At 45.1% G+C, this 24602-nt stretch overlaps 1 protein-coding gene and 1 pseudogene across 2 annotated transcripts; both read left to right on the top strand.

Moving 5' to 3' along the window:
• Nucleotides 1-774: 774 nt before the first annotated feature.
• LOC114592152 (uncharacterized) lies at nucleotides 775-20088 on the top strand. 2 transcript variants are annotated; one of them, XM_028720060.2, is made up of 4 exons: nucleotides 775-855; nucleotides 10136-10848; nucleotides 13965-14043; nucleotides 16456-20088. In XM_028720060.2, the coding sequence occupies exons 2-4, from the start codon at nucleotides 10141-10143 to the stop codon at nucleotides 18477-18479; spliced, it is 2811 nt and encodes a 936-aa protein (XP_028575893.2). In that variant the 5' UTR covers nucleotides 775-855; nucleotides 10136-10140; the 3' UTR covers nucleotides 18480-20088. The 2 variants fall into 2 exon arrangements, with proteins under 2 accessions (XP_028575893.2, XP_028575894.2); XM_028720061.2 differs by having other exon boundaries at nucleotides 783-859.
• A 2535-nt stretch (nucleotides 20089-22623) lies between these two features.
• LOC144326772 (3-hydroxyacyl-CoA dehydrogenase type-2 pseudogene) lies at nucleotides 22624-23924 on the top strand (annotated as a pseudogene).
• Nucleotides 23925-24602: the final 678 nt, after the last annotated feature.

The following is a 24602-nucleotide window of genomic DNA, read 5'->3' as shown; positions in this document are numbered from 1 at the left end:
CACCCATCATTCGGCCTGGACAACAACAACAAATAAATTCATAATAATAGTAATACAGTGGTACCTCGGGTTAAGTACTTAATTCATTCCGGAGGTCCATTCTTAACCTGAAAATGTTCTTAACCTGAAGCACCACTTTAGCTAATGGGGCCTCCCGCTGCTGCCGCCGCATGAATTCTGTTCTCATCCTGAAGCAAAGTTCTTAACCTGAGGTAATATTTCTGGGTTAGCAGAGTCTGTAACCCGAAGTGTATGTAACCTTGAAGCGTATGTAACCCGAGGTACCACTGTAATGATAATAAATAAATAAATAAATATGCAAATAAACAAACAAAAATAAAATAAAAACAATTTCCAGAGGGGTGCCATGTTCTCTCTCGCAGCAAATTCAGAATATTGTGGCATCTATTTCCCCCTGGCACAAGCTCTCAGTCCCACTACCCTCACTTGTCCTGAATAAAAGCTCATGCTATAATAAATGACCCTCCGACTGTTCAGTTCCACAAGACTCTAGAAAGAAATGCATAAGTAAGATTGAAAAAGGAAACAGAAACAACCACGAGGAGAGAAAAAAAGGCGATTTGCTGCTTTGCAAACAGAGATGCGAGGAAAAAAGCTGGCCACTTGCAATCAGCTTCCCCAAAATCCCACCCTAAAAAAGCCCAGCTGGTACAAGACTCTGCAGATTCCATGGTCTCAGCAGAGTCCTAGAGTGGCCCAAAACCATAAAGGTCATAGAGTTGGGGTTGCCCACTTTTCCGGTTTCCGGTTCCGCGCCGGGTCAGAGCGTTGAGATCCGTTTCCGGGAGCGATATCGCCAGTTGCAGAGCGCGCGGGAAGAGCGGTTGCGACCAGGTAGGTGAGTTGCAGAGAGGATAGTTCCGTAATAATAATAATTATTATTATTAATAACAGCAATAAAAATAAGAATTTCTGGCAATAATAAGGATAAGAGAGAGGTGAGCAGATCTGATCCTGTCTGCCAGCAAAGCCCCACTGAATTCAACGGGGCTGGCTCCCTAGAGAGGCTGCTTAGGATTGCTGCCACGTTTTTACCCGGAAGTAAGGCCCCGTGGGATTCAATGGGGCTCCTTCCCAAGTAAGCGCCTGCAGGGTTGCAGGTTGTAATCCTGTACCCGCTTCTCTGGGAATAAGCCCCCGTTGAACTTCGTGGGGCTCGCCTCTGAGCGGACATGGAGAGAATTGGGCTCGAAATTTAGAAACCATGTGGGGTTTGTGGGGGTGTTTACCCCGCGCCATATCGACTGGGGAGATCGCCTCCATTCCTAAACTGATCCTAAAAGGATTCCCCTCTTTGGTTTCCTAAATAGATTGGGACTAGATTTGGGATGTCGTGTTTTCCATTTCCCAAAGGAGCTGGGAAGCGTCCCGCGTTAATGTTAGCTTGTATCCTGGCATGTAGATTTTTTTAAGTCTCTTCTCTCTGTGACTTTTAACTTATTTTAAACTGTTTTTTTCCGTTCTGTTTTAATTGTTGAAACCTGTCCTGTGACCTTGGTGTGGAGGTCAGGTAATAAATCATAGTAAGTCCTACTCAGGGTGGACCCATTAAGTTAGTCATGTCTATTATGTTGCCTATCTGTTGTTTTTTTAAAAAAATATATTTATTAGGTTTTTGCAGGAAAAAAACACACAAAAAAACACATAACAACCACAAATATAAAAAGAAAACAGATCAAAACAACAGAGTACAGAAAAATAAGATTCCACCCAACAATATAAAAAACATAAAAACTCCAACTTTTAAAATCCTACTTAATTAACTTTCTTTCTTGACTTCCTCGCGCCTCCCTTTTTTGTATTCCTCTTTGCCCAATCAGATACAGCAAATCCTTGCCCTCTTTCAAAACCCATTTCTAATTATTAAATTCATTCTATTATGTCTCCAATCTTTCCTCCTTATACTTAAACACCTTTAAAATATTATTTACTTTCGACATAATATAGCTTTAGTCTTTCACCCTTTTCTGTTACGTTTTTGCATACTTTTTTTTAAACTGTATCACTAATGCCATATTATTTTCATATCCAACATCGTTTTAACATTCATAAACTTTGCAGTGTTTCTGCAGATAGTCTTTAAACTTCTTCCAGTCCTCTTCCACTAACTCTTCTCCCAGGTATTATGTTGCCTATCTGGAGGGTGTTCAGTTGGTGGGAGGCTGTTCTAAAAGCGCATTCCCCCCCCCCCTAAAAAAAATAAGATTCCTTGGCAGATTCCTGTATCTACAATTCAGTGTTTACTTGGCAGTTTTTATTTTTATTATTTATATTATTATTAATTGAATTAATCTTGTTGAGTTCAGTGGGGCTATGTGTTTAGAATTTTCAGTCCCCGTGAAAGCAAACCACTAAAATTTTGTTACTTGCCTATGATACTCAAACTCAAAAATGTTTAAACATTGTATTATTATTATTTTCTTTTTTATATAAGAATATGTCGTTGATAAAAATGTAAAACTCAATAAAAATTACAGTGGTACCTCGGGTTACAGACGCTTCAGGTTACAGACTCCGCTAACCCAGAAATAGTACCTTGGGTTAAGAACTTTGCTTCAGGATGAGAACAGAAATTGCACGGCGGCAGCAGGAGGCCCCATTAGTTAAAGTGGTGCTTCAGGTTAAGAACAGTTTCAGGTTAAGAATGGACCTCCAGAACGAATTAAGTTCTTAACCCGAGGTACCACTGTATTTTTAAAAAACAACAAAGTTTAGTGGCGACTAGTTGAAACTTTAGTTTTACCCAAATAGCAACTTCTAACTGCCATGCTGAGTTGTTGATCTGCTGTTTACAAATAAATACAGTGCACCATCTGGATACGAACTTAATTCGCCCCAGGGGTCCATTTGTTGTTGTTGTTTAGTCGTTTAGTCGTGTCCGACTCTTCGTGACCCCATGGACCAGAGCACGCCAGGCACCTCTGTCCTCCACTACCTCCCGCAGTTTGGTCAAACTCATGCTGGTAACCTCGAAAACACTATCCAACCATCTCGTCCTCTGTCGCCCCCTTCTCCTTGTGCCCTCCATCTTTCCCAGCATCAGTGTCTTCTCCAGGGAGTCTTCTCTTCTCATGAGGTGGCCAAAGTACTGGAGCCTCAGCTTCACGATCTGTCCTTCCAGTGAGCACTCAGGTCTGATTTCCTTAAGAATGGATGCATTTGATCTTCTTGCCGTCCATGGGACTCTCAAGAGTCTTCTCCAGCACCATAATTCAAAAGCATCAATTTTCGGCGATCAGCCTTCTTTATGGTCCAGCTCTCACTTCCATACATCACTACTGGGAAGACCATGGCTTTAACTATACGGACCTTTGTTGGCAAGGTGACATCTCTACTTCTCAAGATGCTGTCTAGGCCTGTCATTGCCCTTCTCCCAAGAAGCAGGCGTCTTTTAATTTTGTGGCTGCTGTCACCATCTGCAGTGATCATGGAGCCCAAGAAAGTAAAATCTCTCACTGCCTCCATTTCTTCCCCTTCTATTTGCCAGGAGGTGATGGGACCAGTGGCCATGATCTTCGTTTTTTTGATATTGAGCTTCAGACCATATTTTGCGCTCTCCTCTTTCACCCTCATTAAAAGGTTCTTTAATTCCTCCTCACTTTCTGCCATCAAGGTTGTGTCATCTGCATATCTGAGGTTGCTGATATTTCTTCCGGCAATCTTAATTCCAGCTTGGGATTCATCCAGCCCAGCCTTTCGCATGATGTATTCTGCATATAAATTAAATAAGCAGGGAGACAAAATACAGCCTTGTCGTACTCCTTTCCCAATTTTGAACCAATCAGTTGTTCCATATCCAGTTCTAACTGTAGCTTCTTGTCCCACATAGAGATTTCTCAGGAGACAGATGAGGTGATCAGGCACTCCCATTTCTTTAAGAACTTGCCATAGTTTGCTGTGGTCGACACAGTCAAAGGCTTTTGCATAGTCAATGAAGCAGAAGTAGATGTCTTTCTGGAACTCTCTAGCTTTCTCCATAATCCAGCACATGTTTGCAATTTGGTCTCTGGTTCCTCTGCCTCTTCTAAATCCAGCTTGCACTTCTGGGAGTTCTCGATCCACATACTGCTTGAGCCTGTCGCGTATTCCACGCGGCGTTTTCAGCAAAGCATTAAGAGTTCCAGGTTTTTCAGTGCAGTCCTTTTTAATGTGAGCTATACACAGGCTATATACAAAAGAAACAGTCCATACAGAGTACTTACAAATGAATACTCTCCACCACAGCACCACCACACTACAGCACAACCACCACCCACACTGTTAAACAGGCTTTCCTTTTTAAAACAGGTGATAGCCAATTACACTAATCACACTCCTGCTGAGTCACTCTGACCCAGCAGAGTATTGCATCATCCTGTTGAAGCCTGCAGACTTATCCAGTATCCTGCGAATCCCAACACTCCTCCTTAAGTCAAAGGCTTGAGACCTAATAATTCTCTTAAGTCTCGAAATTTAGGAGCATCCAAACATTTTGTATACAAATCTGCCACATTACATTTTGTGTTACAGTGCTGTACCTTTAACACATTTCTTTCCAAAGCATTTTTCACATTTCCGTATCTTATAGCAATATGTTTACTCTTGCTTTTAAAGTTCTGTTGGTTGGCAAGCTGTTGTGCAGCCATGTTGTCACTTAGCACAGTGATTGGCATTTCAGAAGGTATTCCAAGCTCTTTTGTTAGGCAAGCAAACCACTCTATTTGTGACACACATTCGCTTATGGCTGAGTACTCTGCTTCACAAGTACTTGTGGCAACAAATGTTTGTTTCTGGGATTTCCACTGAACCAGGGCATTTCCAATATATATGGCATAGCCAGTGGTAGACTTTCCATTTTCTCTGTCCCCCCAGCTGGCATCAGCGTATGCATACACTTGCTGATCATATCCTGTATCCAGCACCAGTTTGTAATCTTTTGTGCCTTTCAGATACCTTAGGATTCTTTTAAGTGCTACCCAATCTCTCTGAGCCGGGTCTGTACTTCTTCGGCTTAACATGTGCACTGCCAATGTTATGTCGGGTCTTGTCCAACAACTTAAATATAACAGAGAACCCAACAGAGAATGAAACGCTGTTGCATTCTCACATTTTTGCCCTTCTGGTTCATTTTTGTACTGGGTAGTTATGGGAGTGTCAACCTCATTTGCCCTCTCCATTCCATATGTCTTCAGTAACTTTTCGATTTTTTTCTTTCTGACTCAGAGAGTAGACGCCCTCTTCATTTCTCTGAACCTCTACTCCTAAGTAATTTTGAATCTCTCCCAAATACTTCAGTTTGTATTTGTTACCTAGGCTGTTTATAAACCAAGACACTTGCTTTTGTGTAGTTGTTATTAGACAGATATCATCAACATACAAAAGTAAATAACAAACACTTCCTTGCACCATTGCTGAATATAAACAGGAATCAGCCAGGCTTTGTTTGAATCCCATCTTTTTCAAAGTTGTGTCTATGCATTCATGCCATAGACGTGCACTTTGGTGTAAACCGTATAGTGCCCTTTGCAGTTTTAACACCATGCTGTCTTTTTCCAGCTCATAACCTGGTATTTGCTGTAAATACACCTCGGCATCAATAGGAGCATTTAAATATGCTGAGGCAACATCAAAATGATTAACTTTTAACCCTCTCAGACTTGCCATTGCTAAAACTGATTTTACTGTTTCAGCCTTTGCTGTTGGGGCAAACACTTCATCATAATGTATCATTTTCCTTTGTGTAAAGCCCCTTGCAACCAACCTGGCTTTCCTCTGACAACTACCATCAGCCAGTTTTTTTCACTTTAAAAACCCACTTACAGCTTATGGGCTTTTTACCTTCAGGCAATTCTGTAGGTACAAACACATTGTTGTTTAGCAGAGAGTTATACTCTGCCTGCATTGCCTTTAACCACGCCTCTTTCTCTAGAGTAGGTAACTCTTGCACTTCTTCAAAGTTTTCTGGCTCAGTTACACAAACCTGGTTTATGGTGGCTGGGAACCCATAACGGTCTGGAGGTTGACCTTTATTACTTCTTGCAGACCTCCTTGGTTCATTAATCTCACCCCCTGGGCTACCTTCAGGACTGCTTTTGGGGTGGATTGACTCTGTAGATCTACCTCCTCCTGTCCCTGTTGCACTTTCTTCTCTCCCCTGCTTTATGCTAGCAGCTGGAGAAAAATGCTCAACCTTTACCTCCTCCCTTTCAGTTTCTCTGGGAGAGCTGCCAATTCTCAGCTTTGTTTCAACTGCCTTATCAGGTATGCTCGGCAGTAAAACTTTTCCTGGCAGCAGGTTTGCATGTATCTTGGGCCAATTTCTTTGCTCATTAAAGCTGGCTGATCGACTATAACTCAAAAGATTTTTATCATCTTCAAACCTGTAGGCTTTCGTACCACTTTCATACCCAAGAAATAGCAACTGCTGTGCCCTTTTCCCACCTTTTCTTCGGTTCTTTACAGGTATGTCAACCCATGCCTTTGTCCCAAAGATTCTCAAATGTTGCAAACTGGGACTTTTGTTATAGAGAATTTTATAGGGTATGTCATCTAGTACCCTTGACCACAAGCGATTCCCAATATAATTTGCAGTCTTAATACTCTCAGCCCAGTACTTAATTGGAAGATTTGCATCTGCTAACAATGCTTTCATTTGTGTCTGCAAGACACCTCCCCTACGCTCTGCTACCCCGTTCTCCTGAGGCGTCGCCACATTGGTAAGCCTATGTTTAATCCCTTGGGAACGCAACCAGTTTCTTAGGGAGCTTGCCATAAACTCTCCTCCCCTGTCTGTCTGAATAGAGCACACCTTTTCGCCAAGTTGCCTTTCTACCCTTCTTACCCAGAACTTCAAAGTTTGGGCAACGTCAGACTTTTGCTTTAATGGATAGACCCAGCCAAATCTAGAATAGTCATCCACTAGGATCAAACAGTACTTGTTGTGGGAGACACTTGGTGGAAAAGGACCAGTTACATCAGCATGAATCAACTCCAGTGGTTTTTTGGTTTCTCTCTGGCTTGCTCTTGCTACTGGGCAAGCCCTGCTTTTAACCTCCTTGCAGATATTGCAGTCTAAGTAATTATCACAACTTTTAACGTTTTTCATCCCCCCACACAACTCCAATGTTTTGTTCAGCACCTTATAGCTTGCATGAGCCAGACGCCTGTGCAGGAGATGAATACACATATCATGGGTTGGGACATTTTGCACATTCGCAACCTTAGACTCACACTGCAGTACATACATATTAGCTTTAAGGTTAGCATTTGCCAGCACTGCCCCATTTTGCTTTATCTGGCACTGATCTCCCACAAAGTTTACTTCGAAGCCTGCTTTTGCCAAGTCAGGAATGCTCAGGAGATTGTTTTGCAAACTAGGCACACACAACACATTCCTGAATGTGTGTCCCAGCTGTGGGAACACAACCTCCCCTTCACAAACCACATTAGCTTTCTGGCCCGTAGCAAGACTTACATGTTTTTTGTTTGAAGCCCTAGCATCAGTTAGCAGTCCTTTTCTTTTACAAAAGGTTTGAGAAGCTCCACTGTCCAGAACCCACAGCTCTTCATTTTCTTGACCATCTGCAGACACCCAAGCGGTAGACTCCCTCTGCTGCCACTTGTGCTTCTGCTGTTTTTGTTGTTTTCTTGGGCAGTCCCGCAGCAGATGTCCACTGGACTTGCAGCAAAAACACCTTTTTACTTTGTTGACCACCGGCTGGTCCGCAGCAGCTCCTCCTGGCTGTTTCTCCGGCTCCCGACACCTCTGCTCTTCCCGGCTGTTGTTCCCTCTGGGATGCTCCAACAGCTGGGCTGAGGTCATCTTTCGCTCTGCACGCCTGTCCTCCTCTGCATACAACCGTCCGGTAACGTATTCCAGAGTCAGCTTATCAGTCTCTACAGACTCGAGGGAGTTGACCAGCATATCATAGCTGTCATCAAGGGAACTCAGGACTATAAAGACTTTGTCCTCTTCCCCCACAGGCCTCCCTCTTAAGGCTAGCTCCTGGAAACAGCCTGTTAAGAATTTTAGGTGGTTTACCAGGGAGTCCCCCGGTTTCTTCCGACACCGGTACAGTCTCCTGGTCAGTGTTATCAGTGAGCCAGCTGTCTCTCGCACATGGACAGCCTTGAGCGCATTCCACGCCTCACTTGCCGTCACCTTATCAGCTACGTAGACTAGCTGGCTGTCGTCCACTCCAAGGATGATCGTAGCCAAAGCTTTCTCATCCTTTTCAAGCTGGGCCTCTGCTAGTGCCAGCTCTTCATCGTCGTCCTCCCACTCCTCCTCCTCCTCAGGGGGCTGCGGTGGATTTTCCACCACCTCCCACAGGCCCTCACGCTTGAGGAAGTGTTGCATGCGGACCGACCAGGTGCTGTAGTTCGTGGCCGTCAGCTTCTCCAGCAACACGCCAGCTCTGGACTGCTCCATCCCTGCAGCTCACCTCCAGCACCCACGGCTAGATAACTGCCACCTGTACTCTTGCGCAGCGGGAGCGTGCTGGGCCCATAACCCTGTCGCGTATTCCACGCGGCGTTTTCAGCAAAGCATTAAGAGTTCCAGGTTTTTCAGTGCAGTCCTTTTTAATGTGAGCTATACACAGGCTATATACAAAAGAAACAGTCCATACAGAGTACTTACAAATGAATACTCTCCACCACAGCACCACCACACTACAGCACAACCACCACCCACACTGTTAAACAGGCTTTCCTTTTTAAAACAGGTGATAGCCAATTACACTAATCACACTCCTGCTGAGTCACTCTGACCCAGCAGAGTATTGCATCATCCTGTTGAAGCCTGCAGACTTATCCAGTATCCTGCGAATCCCAACAGAGCCTTCCTTGTAGAATTTTAAGCATAACCTTGCTAGCATGTGAAATGAGTGCAATTGTGCGGTAGTTGGAGCATTCTTTGGCACTGCCCTTCTTTGGGATTGGGATGTAGACTGATCTTCTCCAATCTTCTGGCCACTGCTGAGTTTTCCAAATTTGCTGGCATATTGAGTGTAGCACCTTAACAGCATCATCTTTTAAAATTTTAAATAGTTCAGCTGGAATACCATCACTTCCACTGGCCTTGTTATTTGCAGTGCTTTCTAAGGCCCATTTGACTTCACTTTCCAGGATGTCTGGCTCAAGGTCAGCAACCACACTACCTGGGGTGTACGAGGCATCCATTTCTTTCTGGTATAGTTCCTCTGTGTATTCTTGCCACCTCTTCTTGATGTCTTCTGCTTCTGTTAGGTCCTTTCCACTTTTGTCTTTTATTATGGTAATCTTTGTACGAAATGTTCCTTTCATATCTCCAATTTTCTTGAACAGATCTCTGGTTCTTCCCATTCTGTTGTTTTCCTCTATTTGTTTGCATTGCTCATTTAAGAAGGCCTTCTTGTCTCTCCTTGCTGTTCTTTGGAAATCTGCATTCAATTTCCTGTATCTTTCACTATCTCCCTCACATTTTGCTTGCCTTCTGTCCTCCGCTATTTGTAAGGCCTCGTTGGACAGCCACTTTGCTTTCTTGCATTTCCTTTTCATTGGGATGGTTTTCATTGCTGCCTCCTGTACAATGTTACGAGCCTCCATCCATAGTTCTTCAGGCACTCTGTCCACCAAATCTAAATCCTTAAACCTGTTCGTCACTTCCACTGACGAACAGGTTTAAGGATTTAGATTTGGTGGACAGAGTGCCTGAAGAACTATGGATGGAGGCTCGTAACATTGTACAGGAGGCAGGGGTCCATACTTACCCTGAAAAGTACGTATCCAGAGGCGCCGCTTCTGCGCACATGCATGGCACAATAGAGCGCTTCTGAGCCTACATGCAGTGCGCAGTGTTTTTGCAGATGCGCGCGCAGAGAAACCTGGAAGTGTTTGCCACGTTCGCAACCCGAAATTACGTTACGGAGGTACCACTGTACATCTATTGGGAAAAAATGTTTAAATGTTTTAAAAAACCAAAAAATCTCAAGTGAGAACCATTGTAACCTTCGTTTGAGGAGCCATTTGACACCTAGCTTATATATCTGAGTTTCTGACACTGGTGTTGCCTTCCCTGTGGCATCTGAAATGCCACTCCGGGTTTCGAGATGGTGGATGGATCTCATTGGTGCTGCTGTGTTTATTTTCTTAGATCCAATGATGGTTGAACAAGAGGGCGCGGATTGCAAGCCGATGATGGATGATGGAGGAGGAAGTCAGTCTTTTGAAGCATTGCATTCCCTCGGAAGCTCGGGAGATTGGCTTGATGTGAAGGAGGAACCTCAAGAGAATTCAACCCAGCTATGGGAAACACAGTGGCAACAGTACTTGAATACAGTGGAGCTTCCTCCCTCAGGAGCCCCGCAGGAACCCACCCCGTGGGACGATGCTCCAACCTTCCTGGCCTCCTTTGAGCAAGTGGCTGAAGCCTGCCGGTGGCCCAAGGAAGAGTGGGCGGCCCGGCTCCTGCCTGCGCTGGGTGGCGAAGCCGAGCAGGCCTTTAAAAGCCTAGAGGGCCCAGACAGAGAGGATTATGGGAAGGTAAAGGCCGCCATTTTGCAAGGAGACACCATGATCAGGGAGAAGCACCGTCAGCACTTCCGGTGTTTCAGCTACCAGGAGGCCGAAGGGCCCAGAGGGGCCTACGCCCGGCTGCAGGAGCTTTGCTACCGGTGGCTGAAAGTCGAGAGGCACTCCAAGGAGGAGATTCTGGAGCTGCTGATCCTGGAGCAGTTCCTGGCTGTCCTGCCACCAGAGATGCAGAGCTGGATGAAGGAGCACTCCCTCGAGAGCAGCACCCATGCAGTGTCCCTGGCCGAGGATTTTCTGATCAAGCACCTGGTGCCCGAGAGAAGAGAAGAGCAGGTAAGAGAGAGCTGAATCAAGAACAAAATCGGTCTCTGCCTTTAAAACGGGCCTTAACTCCCAAGTGGACAATTTCCATAGCGCTTAGAAATAACTCGGGTCTCGTTAAAAGAAAATCTGTTAAAAATGATGTATAGGTGGTAAGGTTAAGGTAAAGGGACCCCTGGCCATTAGGTCCAGTTGTGGCCAACTCTGGGGTTGCGGCGCTCATCTCGCTTTATTGGCCAAGGGAGCTGGCGTACAGCTTCCGGGTCATGTGGCCAGCATGACTAAGCCACTTCTGACGAACCAGAGCAGCGCACGGAAACACCATTTAATTTTCCGCCAGAGTGGTACCTGTTTATCTACTTGCACTTTGACGTGCTTTCGAACTGCTAGCTTGGCAGGAGCAGGAACCGAGCAACAGGAGCTCGCCCCGTCATGGGGATTTGAACCGCCGACCTTCTGATCGGCAAATCCTAGGCTCTGTGGTTTACCCTACAGCGCCACCCGCGTCCCATATAGATGGTACCTCACACCAATTAAATTGACAAGAATTGCTGGAAGTGTGGGGTGAAAGAAGGTAGCTTATTTCACGTGGTGGTCATGTGACAAGGTGAAAACTTATTGGGATAGTATCTATAATGAATTAAAGAAGATCTTTTGGTATACATTTTTGAAAAAACCAGAGGCATTCTTGTTGGGAATGGTGGGAGAGGAAATTGATAAGAAGGACCAGAAATTGTTCTTATATTCAACAGCAGCGGCGAGGTTACTGCTGGCTCTGGAAACAGCAACAAATGCCAACAGTAGAAGAGTGTAAGGTTATGGAATATGCAGAAATAGCCAAATTAACGGGGGAAATTCAACAGCAAGGCGATGAAACATTTCAAAAAGAATGGGAAAAATTTGTGGCATATATAGGATAAGGTGAAATAGTGAAACCAGTACAGTGGTGCCTCGCAAGACGAAAAGAATCCGTTCCGCGATTCTCTTCGTCTAGCGGTTTTTTCGTCTTGCGAAGCAACCCTATTAGCGGCTAAGCGGCTTAGCGCTATTAGCGGCTTAGCGGCTATTAGCGGCTTAGCTACTAAAAGGCTATTAAAGGCTTAGAAAAAGGGGGGAAGCGGGGGGGGGGAAATCGCAAGACTTGCAAGACGTTTTCGTCTTGCAAAGCAAGCCCATAGGGAAAATCGTCTTGCGAAGCAACTCAAAAACGGAAAACCCTTTCGTCTAGCAGGTTTTCCGTCTTGTGAGGCATTCGTCTTGCATGGCACCACTGTAGTGTGGGAATAAACCTCATAATGGGAAAATAAAAAGAACTTTTATTGGACATTAATATGAACTAAAACATAAAATGTAAACAAGGTAATTAACAGTATTTGTAAATGAACATAGACAGACAACAAGTTTTGTACATACAGAAAGATTTATTTGTATACAGACACTGTATGGATAAAGATGGAAGAAGAAGAACGATATACAAAATGGGTAAAGACAATGCGAAAAAGTTAGAGACGATATAAAAAAGCAGGAAGGAGGGAAGTCAGCTCTTAGTATAAATGTAATATGTGTATATATAGTATGTAATTAAAAAACTAATAAAGAATATCATGGAGGGGATAGAAATAACTCGGGTCTCAAATATTTGAAAGACCACCTCTTTTCCTACAGACCTCCCCGGGTGTTAAGATAAGGAGAGAAGGCCCTCTTGGTAGCTCCACCACCCTCAGAATTTGGGGTGGTGGTGGTCTGGGAATGGGCACTTTCACTCTACAGCCTTTGTTGTACAATCGCACCTTGGCTTTTGAACAGCTCAGTTCTCAAACATTTTGGCTCCCAAACGCCGCAAACCTGGAAGTGAGTGTTGCAGGTTGCGAACTACAGTGGTACCTCTGGTTGCGAACGGGATCCATTCCGGAGGCCCGTTCGCCACCTGAAAGGAACGCAACCCGTGTCTGCGTGGGTCACGATTCACCGCTTCTGCGCATGCGCGTGACATCATTTTGCGGGTCTGCGCATGCGTGAGCGGCGAAACCAGGAAGTAGCCCTTTCTGATACTTCTGGGTCGCCCCAGGACGCAACCTGAAAACACTCAACCTGAAGCAAACGTAACATGAGGCATGCCTGTATTTGTGGAAGCCAAACGTCTTCCGCGCCTTATGATTGGCTGCAGGAGCTTCCTGCAGCCAATTGGAAGCTGCACCTTGGTTTTCAAACATTTTGGAAGTCGGACGGACTTCCGGAATGGATTCCGCTTGAGAACCAAGGTGCGACTGTATCCTGAAGCTGCACCTTGGTGCTGGGACCTGCCTTTGGAATGATCTCACCTGGTGCTGGTTCAGTCAGCTTAAAAAAAATGTCAAAGAGCCAGTGTGGTTGTGTGGGACTGAGAAGACCTGAGTTCAAATTCCCGTTTAGCTCAGTTGCCGCCTCGCTCTCTTGCAGCCTGTGCTACTTCACAGGGTTGTGACAGGGAGAACATTGGATTAGTGCATTGTGGTGAGAGTGGACGTCCTCAACATATTTTTGATTAGTCAACAAAGCTAAAATTTAAAGGTAACTTAAATAAATGTGCTAAATTGAACCCACAGGGCAGCAGATTTTCCCCCAGCAAATCCACATCACTGGAGATGACTTTTTAAAAATCTCACACATTTTTACCCCAATTTCCACAAAAGTTTATATCCTGCAGCCTGCGCTTCCTCCCAGAAGTGCACAGGGTAGCAAACACAGCCGTGTTAAAGCAGTAAGATTAAAATACCTGTTTAAAACATCTAAAAACAGCAACACACACACAAATGTAAAGCTGGTGTACAACAACAACAGATGGAACCAAATCACATGTCAGCCTGCCAAAACAGAAAAGTCATGTAGATTTTCCAGAAAACTTCCGCTGGATTCCCCAGGGAAAAATCCTAAATTGGTGATTTAGCAGGTTTATTTAAGCAGCTTTTACAGGTGATTTAGCAGGTTTGTTTAAGCGACTTTTACATTTCAGTTTCCTCCACTGAAAATGAACCATGTTACATTTCCATACTGTGCAAATATCTCTAATAGGTGCTAAATGATTGAGGGGAATGGTTCTGTTAAGACACGACCCCCCCCGCCTGATGGGTTTTGCATTATTCTTGTAGGTGGCTGCGCTCCCAGAGGAAGGATCTGTGAATCTTCAGGAGACAGAGAGTGAGTCATGGGAGGATGACACTGACATTGGTAAGAACTCCTTCAACCAGAGTTTCTTTCTGCAAGCGTTTGGGCTTTCCCCCACAAGGCTGTGGATACTTCCCCCTTTGTATGTGGCTGTTTTGGCCGCAAAGGAATGGCAAGCTCAGCCTGATCGTTAGAAATACAGTGGTGCCTCGCAAGACGAAAATAATCCGTTCCGCGAGTCTCTTCGTCTAGCGGTTTTTTCGTCTTGCGAAGCGGCTTAGCGGCTATTAAAGGCTTAGCGGCTAAAAGGCTATTAAAGGCTTAGCGGCTAAAAGGCTATTAGTGGCTTAGAAAAGGGGGGGGGGAGCGAAAAAAAACACAAGACGTTTCCGTCTTGCGAAGCAAGCCCATAGGGAAAATCGTCTTGCGAAGCGCATCGAAAAACGGAAAAGCCTTTCGTCTAGCGGGTTTTTCGTCTTGCGGGGCACCACTGTAGAAGGAAATGGTTACAGAGGTTAGCAGGCACAACTTGGGTAATGCTCTCCACCAGCCAACAAAATCAAACTAAGTTGGGTAAGAATCTTTTTTTAAAAAATCTGAAACACTTCTATATATCTTAAGTAGATGAAATACAGTTTTGATCCAGTGTAAAGATACATTCAAAACAGATAAAATTGCAAAGCGTCGTGCATAAAAATAAAAGAATAGGATTTTAAAAATTTAAATCGGATTTTTAAAATAAAATGCTTTTGGAGGAAACATCTTTCTAAAGATAGTTTTCTATTTAAGTTACATTATAGTCCAAAGGCTATTCATCAGGAAATAAGGATTTGTTTTAAATTTTTCATGTGTGCTAAAACTCAGTCTTAAGGTTTTGTTTTTTAAAAAATGTTTAACCACATCAGTTCCGCGAGTCTCTTCGTCTTGCGGTTTTTTTGTCTTGTGAAGCAAGCCCATTAGCGCTATTAGCGGCTTAGCGGGCTTAGCGGATCAGCTGATAAGCGGCTTAGCGGCTTGGGGAAAAGGGGGGGGGAGGAAAAAACCCTGCAGGAACTCGCAAGACATTTTCGTCTTGCGAAGCAAGCCCATAGGAAATTCGTTTTGCGAAGCACCTCCAAAACGGAAAACCCTTTTGTCTAGCGGGTTTTCTGTCTTGCGAGGCATTCGTCTTGTGGGGCACCACTGTAATGTTATTGCTATAGTTAAATAAATTGTTTAAATTGTTATTAAGGAAATGATTGTTTTTCTCCTTCCAGTAAAGCACAGCAGAAAAGTTGTCCAAATATAAACAGTTAACTTATTAAACCTCAATATAATTTCATAATTATCTGTCAATGTATTTCTAATAGTATAACCAAATCTGTAATTTTTGATATAACTGTAGAAACTACTCTGAAAATTTATTATTCCAAAAATGAAACCTTCATCTGGTTGTAAATATTAAGATTATACCAGCAAGAATGAGTCTTTCTGTAAAAAAAAGAGAAGGAAAAAAAAGATTTACATTAAGTCTTACTGGCTAATGATTTAAATCAAATCCACCCTGTTGCAAAGAAAGTACAATAACAATCTGACCTTTCTATTCAGGTCAAAGCTTGAAGAAAATCCTTATAGAATCAAAACGTAACCGTGAAATTTGTCAAAGGCCAATAGTCAAAATACAGTGGTATCTCTGGTTGCGAACAGGATCTGTTCCGGAGGCCCGTTCGCAACATGAGCAGAACGCAACCTGCGTGTGTCGCGTTTCGCCGCTTCTGCGCATGCGCGTGATGTCATTTTGAGCGTGTGCGCATGCGCGAGTGGCAAAACCCGGAAGTAACCCTTTCCGGTACTTCCAGGTGGCCACAGAACGTAACCTGAAAAGATTTAACCTGAAGCAAACGTAGCAAGAGGTATGACTGTAGATAAAACTACAAAGATGAGAGATAGTAATTATTTACTGTTACCTACATTGGCTCCCAGTACGTTTCCGAGCACAATTCAAAGTGTTGGTGCTGACCTTTAAAGCCCTAAACGGCCTCGGTCCTGTATATCTGAAGGAGCGTCTCCACCCCCATCGTTCTACCCAGACACTGAGGTCCAGCGCCGAGGGCCTTCTGGCAGTTCCCTTGCTGCGAGAAGCCAAGTTACAGGGAACCAGGCAGAGGGCCTTCTCGGTAGTGGTGCCCTCCCTGTGGAATGCCCTCCCACCGGATGTCAAAGAGAAAAACAACTATCAGACTTTTAGAAGACATCTGAAGGCAGCCCTGTTTAGGGAAGCTTTTAATGTTTGATGTATTGATATATATTTTTCGGAAGCCGCCCAGAGTGGCTGGGGAAGCCCAGCCAGATGGGCGGGGTATAAATAATAATTTAGTATTATTATTGTTGTTGTTGTTGTTTCTGGCAAGACTTAGGTAGACAGAAAATGTGCCCTTCATCATCCTCTTGGTCCATGTAAACGCTTAACGGGAGAACTCTTTGTCATTTCAACAGATCTTGGGACAGTGCAGGAAGATGGAAGCGAGAATTATCTGCCTGAAGAGAATGGGCAAGAGAACCATCCACCTGAGATGGGGCCATGGGGTGTGTCGGCAGAGAAAGCCAAGCACAACAGTCCCCAGTATTGGAAGGAGGGAGACGTCTTGGAGAATAGTCACAGAGCGGAACGGCAGCAGGTGATCTACCTGAGGAAAGATGAGCAAAGATCCGTTCTTTGTGAGAAGGTTGGCAGGGAAGCAAGTGTGACTGTGATCTACCAGGGAACCATCAATGGCAAGAGAAGTGGGAAGGCCTCGCGCACTCGGGGAAAACTGCACAAATGTTCCCACTGTGAGAAAACCTTTAGTTGCCCAACGCACCTGAGAAAACACCTGATATTGCATTCGGCTGAGAAGCCCCTTAAAAATCTTGGAAGAGACCACACTGGAGAGGAACCCTATAAATGCACAGATTGTGGAGAGAGTTTCTCACAGAGCTCATCTCTTGACAGCCACAGAAAGAAGGTGCACCAGGAAATGAAATCTGCCACCCTGCGGAAAAATGTATTTGGTGGGCAGAAGGGATACCACACATGCCCCGAGTGCGGGAAAATATTCTTCAAGCTATCACAGCTGAAAATACATAAACGCCTCCACTCTGGAGAGAAACCCTATCGGTGTATGGATTGCGGAGAGCGTTTTATGTGGCAGTCAGGTTATATTCGCCATGGGAAGGTGTGTGGCCAGCGAAAGAAATTGACCCTCCCCCTGCCAAAAGAATCTAGTGGACAAGGGAGATCCTACCCGTGCCCTGAGTGTGCGAAAACGTTTGACAGGCCATCGCACCTAATAAGACACCAAGTTGTTCACACTGGAGAGAAACCTTATAAATGTGCTGATTGTGGGGTGTGCTTCCCCCAAAGCTCATCTCTTGACTGTCATAGAAAACAGATTCACCAGGGAAAGAGACTGGTCCTTCTTCTGAAAAAACTACCCAGCACGCGACCCTCCCGATGCTGTGAGTGTGGAAAAAGGTTCAGCAAGGCTTCGCACCTCATAAGACATTGCCTCCGCACTGGAGAGGAGATCTACAAATGCGCTGACTGTGGGGAGTGTTTCTCACGGAGCTCCTGTCTTGCCAGTCACAGAAAGGAGGTGCATCAGGAAACGAAATCTTCCCCCCTCCAGAACAACATATCTGGTGGGCAGGAGAAAGGTCACCCATGCCCTGAGTGTGGGAAAATATGCTCCCACTCATCAGTGCTAAAAGCGCACCAGCGGATTCACACTGGAGAGAAACCCTATCAGTGTACCGATTGCGGGGAGTGTTTCATGTGGGGTTCATCTCTCTCCCGTCATAGGCAGAAGGCTCACCAGGGACAGAAAGTGGTCCCCCTTTCTCACAAAGTATCCAGCGGACAAGGGAAATCATGCCCGTGTCCCGAGTGTGGGCTAGAGTGCAGGTGGATATCGCAACTAATAAGACATTGGCGCATCCACACTGGAGAGAAACCCTTTAAGTGCACCGATTGTGGAAAGTGTTTCAGATGGAATTCGTATCTTGCTTTGCATCGGAGAAACTGTCATGGGGGGATGAAATTGGTCCCCGATGTGCAAGGGGGGACCTCCCCACAACCTGAGCATGGGCAAACATTCAGCAAGACGTCACACCTAATAAGACGTCAAGAGATCCACACCGAGAAGAGCCGCCACAGCTGCGCCGACTGCGGGAAAAGTTTTGGTCGAGCGTCTCACCTCGTGAGACACCAGAGAATCCACACAGAGAAGCAGCACAAATGCCCCGACTGCGGGAAAAGTTTTGGTCAAGCGTTGCACCTCGCAAGTCACCAGAGAATCCACACGGGAGAGAAGAGGCACAAATGCCCCGACTGCGGGAAAGGTTTTGATCGAGTGTCACGCCTCGCAAGACACCAGAAAATCTGGATGGGAAAGAAGTTTTACAAATGCTCCGAATGTGAGGAGAGGTTTTTTTGCAGGGCCGGCCTTGGGAAACACAAGACGTCTCACTCTGAATTGTAGGCCCTTGTCTGAGCAACTTAACAGAGGGAGTCACCACAGAAAAGGCCTCCCACCCCCATTGCTGACTTCCAAATTTCCTGGCTCATTTCGATTTGTTTAGTTTAATCAGACAAAATGCCAGCTTGTTTACTAGCCTTTTGGTTAAAAGACTGTAATATAGTTCCAAAATGTAATTCATTTAGACCTGGTAGGTTTTATTAAGGACAGGTCGGTCGCTGACCCAATCCACAAACGTTGAATTTAGTCCGTTATATAAAGTAACATAAAATTTCTTCTCTCTTTAGAGTAAGCTTTTGATAACAAATTTGTAATTTTCAAACCATCAAAATATGAGAGGGGAATTCTTAGGTGTGGTGCCTTGATTATATGCTAACAATGTGGTTAAACAAATTATTGAAAAATTAGCAATGTTTTGGACTTTCCAGAAAACAACAAAAAAGTAACTCATTTGACACCACTTCCAATAAACAACAGTGTCATAGGAGTGCTTATCCCTAAAAACGTCTCAAAATGATTTTGTAAATCCTTTTTTAATAAATGTTAAGTAGTGGGGGGGGGGGGTTCAGTATGGCGTGGCTAGGAAGAGTAGCTGCCATAAAATTGTTAGACCCAAATTCATATCAATTTAAAGTTCTGCCTACTGATTTCAGTAGCTAAAACTTTCAGTAGCTAAACTTGTGGCAGAATTTATTTAGTTCATTTATACGTTGGGGGTGGGGAGGGAATCAGGATTTACAGCCAAAGTTATCTACAGCATTTGTAAGGCCTTTCAAAATTATCAGATGCAGTGATGACAACAAAAAACAATGGATTGATATGAAAAAACAACTAAATACCTTTAAACGAAATTAGAGCAAATTCGTTTATCTCCACTAGAGAACCCTTTCCTAAAATGTACCTTTAAATTTTGGATTGAAAAACTGAATGTGTGGACACTTAATTCATCCCAGTGCTTTTATCATCCTCTCTTTTTATAGCTTTGATAATTGTCATCAATTTGTCAATTGGGAAAGGAACTATACCTACCATAATACATACCTTCATAATGGAGTTCAATTAAAATCCGGCCAATATACACCAAATTCTCCATTTTGGGGACACCCTTCCCCCCGCTAATATGGAAATTAATGAATATGGAAATGCTAATTACACAGTGTAAGAACCCAGTTTCCTAAGGGACCTAGTTTCCAATACTTACATGGGCTACCAAACTGTTAGAGTAGAAAAAACTTTTAGATCCAAAAACTCACACCCCTTTTTTATATACAAATTTGTTAAAGAAAAAAGAGAGGGAAGGAGGGAGCCAAATAATCAGCTCACATGCACAGCACAATGAACATCAGTGCATCCATCTTAATTTACACATACATTGATAATATGTGCTCCAAATGTTCAAATCAGTTAACAAACAAGGTTGGCGTACATAGAGTTAGTGTTTCTGTGACTTTGATTAGAGTTAACCTGCTTTGCAGACGCTGCATATGTTTCCCCCAGTAGAATTTATTCTTTGTAAAATGCATTTTCTGACGCACTATTTATTTGTCTGTTCTGCTCCTTAAGTTGCTGATCTCCTACTTTACAAGCTTCCAGTAAATATTGAGAAACAATAGCAACTCTGCCTGGTGTTTTGTTACGATCCAATTACTCCCCCGCTCCCCCAGCAATTTAGTATTACCGTTAAATGTTTTCATCTCCAACTTTCTCCCCGTGTGGAATTCAAGGCAGCTTCCGACGTTTAAAAGCATTATAAAATGCAATAATGTAATAAAAGCAAACTGGTTAAGAACAAAAGCTGAAATCCAGCAGAACACATTTAGAACCTGCAATTTAAATATAGTTTGCCCTGATAGTAGCCCGGATCTTTTGCCCAGCGTGTGACTCAAACCCATGACCCTGAGATTCTTATGCTCTACTGTCTGAGATGGGAAGGGGCTCACTGTCTTAGGTCATGAGCAGGTTCATATAGGGAGATACGATCTCTCAGGTAGCCTGGGACCATAAATGGACACCGACAGGTATTGTAATTGAGAATATTGCCATTGGGCGCCCATTGGTAAATAGCATCTTGCCCTCAGTAAAGGCTATTTGTAAAAAAATTCTCCCTCTGTTCCCATCAGCTGATCCTGTGTACAAAACCCCACATGCGAACCACATCTTCAAATCAGGGTAACCCCATAAAGTCAATTTCGCATTAGCACATCGCTCTGCTTGTTGTGATCAAAAGCTTTGTTAACTGAACCCCTGCATTTTGTAGGGCTGCCCCAAACTGGTGATACATCCAACAGGGGTTCATAGTTAACACCCAGAAATCCCAACAGGACCCCAAATTTCAGGGTTCACAGTTAATGAAGCTGTGAAATAAGTGGCCTAGCTGCTTTCTCTCTTTCACATGTCTAGAACCCAGAGCCACCTCTGCAGATGTGTGATATACGAGGTGGACAATTATCCCAAATAAACTTCCGAAATAATGCAGTAATGTGGGTTCTCCTCGCCTTCCATTTCCCACCCGACTCTTATTCAAAGGCACATACTGCCTCTGACTGGACAGCTTTATCCTTCATTAATCTGTCTAATCCTCTTACATCAGTGGCCTTTGCTGCTCTCTGTGGCAGCAAGATTCAAAGTTTTAACACTGCTGGGTAAAGTACTTCCTTTTGTCCTAAATCCCAAACGTAACCTTCCACACATGGGAATTGTTGCATCCCACTCGATCACTTTGGTTGTCGTTTTCTGAGCCTTTTACATGATATATTTTTTTAAGGCAAGATGACCAGAACTCTACACAATGTTCCAAATCCGGTTACTTTCCTGGATCTCATATAGACTAGCATCCAATCCAGGGGTAGGCAGCCTAAGGCCCGTGGGCCAGATGTGGCCCAATCACCTTCTCAATCCGGCCTGCGGACAGTCCGGGAATCAGCGTGTTTTTACATGAGTAGAATGTGTGGTTTTATTTAAAATGCATCTCTGGGTTATTTGTGGGGCATAGGAATTCGTTCATTTCCCCCCCAAAATATAGTCCGTCCCACCACATGGTCTGAGGGATGGTGGACCGCCCCCCCCCCCCCGGGTGAAAAAGGTTACTGACCCCTGATCCAATCCATCCAATTCCTCTAGCAAACACAGCAAGTTGATGCTTGCCCCTTAAAGGTATAGTACCTCTGAACAGAGGGACGCAGGTGGCGCTGTGGGTTAAACCACAGAGCCTAGGACTTGCCAATCAGGTCAGCGGTTCGAATCCCTGCGGTGGGGCGAGCTCCCGTTGCTCAGTCCCTGCTCCTGCCAACCTAGCAGTTCAAAAGCACGTCAAAGTCAAGTAGATAAATAGGTACTGCTCCGGCAGGAAGGTAAACGGCGTTTCCGTGCGCTCCTCTGCTTCGCCAGAAGCGGCTTAGCCATGCTGGCCACATGACCCGGAAGCTGTACGCCGGCTCCCTCGGCCAATAAAGCGAGATGAGTGCCGCAACCCCAGAGTTGGTCACGACTGGACCTAATGGTCAGGGGTCCCTTTACCTTTACCTGTGAACAGGGAGATCCTCTCTGAGCTGCCATGGTGTCCAGACATTCTCCAGTGCACCCAAAGTAACAGCCCCTACATTTAAGTGGAGCTAGCTGCCTTTGTGTCAGGAGAATTATAAATAGAAATGCCAGTTTTGTGGAAAGACGGGCTCCCCTGCAAGAAAACATTGCAGTGTGTGCTGTGCTTCTTAGTATGCCTGCCATGCCGTCCAAGATACTCCATTCCGCCTCTCCCTCAGGGATGCTCCATTCCATTCCTACTGCCCCAGTTAGGCATGCAGTCCCTCCACCTCTGTGGTCGGCCTTAACTTCAACCTGGCCTCACTAGAGTTTTGGTCCTTGGCCCACCTTTGCCATGGCAGGGGCCAGTCTGTCAAAGTGAAGGGTCCTTGAACATAGGCAGAGTGTCCCTCAGCTTCATTGGCTGCCCATGATTTCTAGTGTTACGAGGGAGGAAAATCCATCTGCTTTCTCCATGCATAGGTTTAAAAAACTTCTATTGTGTCTCCTTAACTCAGCTTTTTCTCTAACTGAAAATAGCACCTTGCTGGTTGTGACTGCCTCCTGCAGAACTGAGTTCTATAGTTTAACTATGCGCTGGGGGGGGGGGGTTCCGGGGAGAAACATGGCGGTGGCGTTGAGGAGCCTGAAGGGAATGGTTGGCTTGGTGACCAGTGGGGCTTCAGGCCTAGGCCGGGCCACGGCAGAGCCGCTGGTGCAGCAGGGAGGCAGTGCTGTGCTTGTGGCTCTGCCCAAGTCCGATGGGGAGAGCGTGGCCGCATCGCTGGGAGAGAGATGCATCTTTGCTCCGGCTGAGGTAACATCAGAGTCAGATGTGAAGAAGATGAAGAAGAAGAAGATGAGTTTGGATTTGATATCCCGCTTTATCACTACCCTAAGGAGTCTCAACTAAGGGACACAGGTGGCGCTGTGGGTTAAACCACAGAGCCCAGGACTTGCTGATCAGAAGGTTGGCGGTTTGAGTTTGAAAGAACGTCAAAGTGCAAGTAGATAAATAGGTACCGCTCCGGCGGGAAGGTAAACAGCGTTTCCGTGTGCTGCTCTGGTTTGCCAGAAGCGGCTTAGTCATGCTGGCCACATGACCCGGAAGCTGTACGCCGGCTCCCTCAGCCAATAAAGCGAGATGAGCGCCGCAACCCCAGAGTCGTCCGCGACTGGACCTAATGGTCAGGGGTCCCTTTACCTAAGGAGTCTCAAAGCGGCTAACATTCTCCTTTCCCTTCCTCCCCCACAACAAACACTCTGTGAGATGAGTGGGGCTGAGAGACTACAGAGAAGTGTGACTAGCCCAAGGTCACCCAGCAGCTGCATGTGGAGGAGCGGAGACGCGAACCCGGTTCACCAGATTACGAGACTACCACCGCTACACCACACTGGCTCTAGCTGCCCTAGCAGCAGTTTGGTCGTGTGGATGTGGCAGTGAACTATGGTGGGATTGCAGCTTGGAAGACCTCCGGAGAGTTATTAATGTGAATATTGCTGGAACATTCAACGTAATCCGTCTGACTGCAGGCCAGATGGGACGGAATGACGGGCACAGAGGGGTAATCATCAACACTGCCAGTGTGGCTGCCTTTGAGGGGCAGGTCTCCCCTGGCATCATTTCCTGAGAAAGTGAGGACATTCCTGGCACAACAGGTGCCCTTCCCAAGTCGTCTTGGTGCTCCGGTGGAGTATGCCCACCTGGTGTAATAATAATAATAATAATAATAATAATAATAATAATAATAATAATAATAATAATATATTTATACCCCGCCCATCTGGCTGAGTTTCCCCAGCCACTCTGGGCGGCTTCCAATAGAGTGTTAAAAACAATACAGCATTAAATGCACAATGGAGAACCCCATGCTCCACGGTGAGGTGATCTGGCTTGGAACATCCGACTGCAGCCCTGAACTGTAAGCTTGGCCCTGGAAGAGCGGGAGGGTTTGCTTCCCCATCACTAGTCGGGGGTTGTATCTCTGCCCACTGGACCATAATCATTGTACTTTCGAATCTGTTCATCATTACAGCTGCCTCTGCTATGCTTCCTCAACTGGAATCTAGGTTAGCAAAAGCAAATTATTAACATCTGGACTATAATAAATGAATTAATTTTTAAAAAAAAAAACTATGCACTGGAGGGGGGGGCGGGGAGTCCTTTCTTCTACCTCTTAGGGAATCTTCCACACTGAAAATGTGCTCTAAATTAACAGCGCATGCACAGATACCATGAAGCATTGCCTCAAAGGGACTCAAGCTCTGATTTGAGCCTGTCTCCATGAGGACTCCCAAAGGGCCCTCCAGCTGCAGTTGGACTCTGACTCAGCCCTTGCCAGCATGTCCAATGGTCAGGGATGATGGGAGTTTATTGTTTATTTGAATTTATAGCCCACTTTTTTCTCTCTCCAAGCAACTCGTGGTGGTATACCTGATTCTTCTGCTCCTCATCTTATTCCAACAACCACTGTGTGAGGCAGTGACAGGCCCCAGCTCACCCTAGTGAACTTCATGGCAGGGGAGATTTGAACCCTTGTCTCCCGGATCCTAGAACAACACTAACCACTACAACCCGCCACATCTGGTGGGCCAGGGGTTTCC

This window comes from Podarcis muralis, chromosome 2 (assembly GCF_964188315.1).
Source record: "Podarcis muralis chromosome 2, rPodMur119.hap1.1, whole genome shotgun sequence".
NCBI lineage: Eukaryota > Metazoa > Chordata > Lepidosauria > Squamata > Lacertidae > Podarcis > Podarcis muralis.
This window is presented reverse-complemented; position numbering and strand designations above follow the sequence as displayed.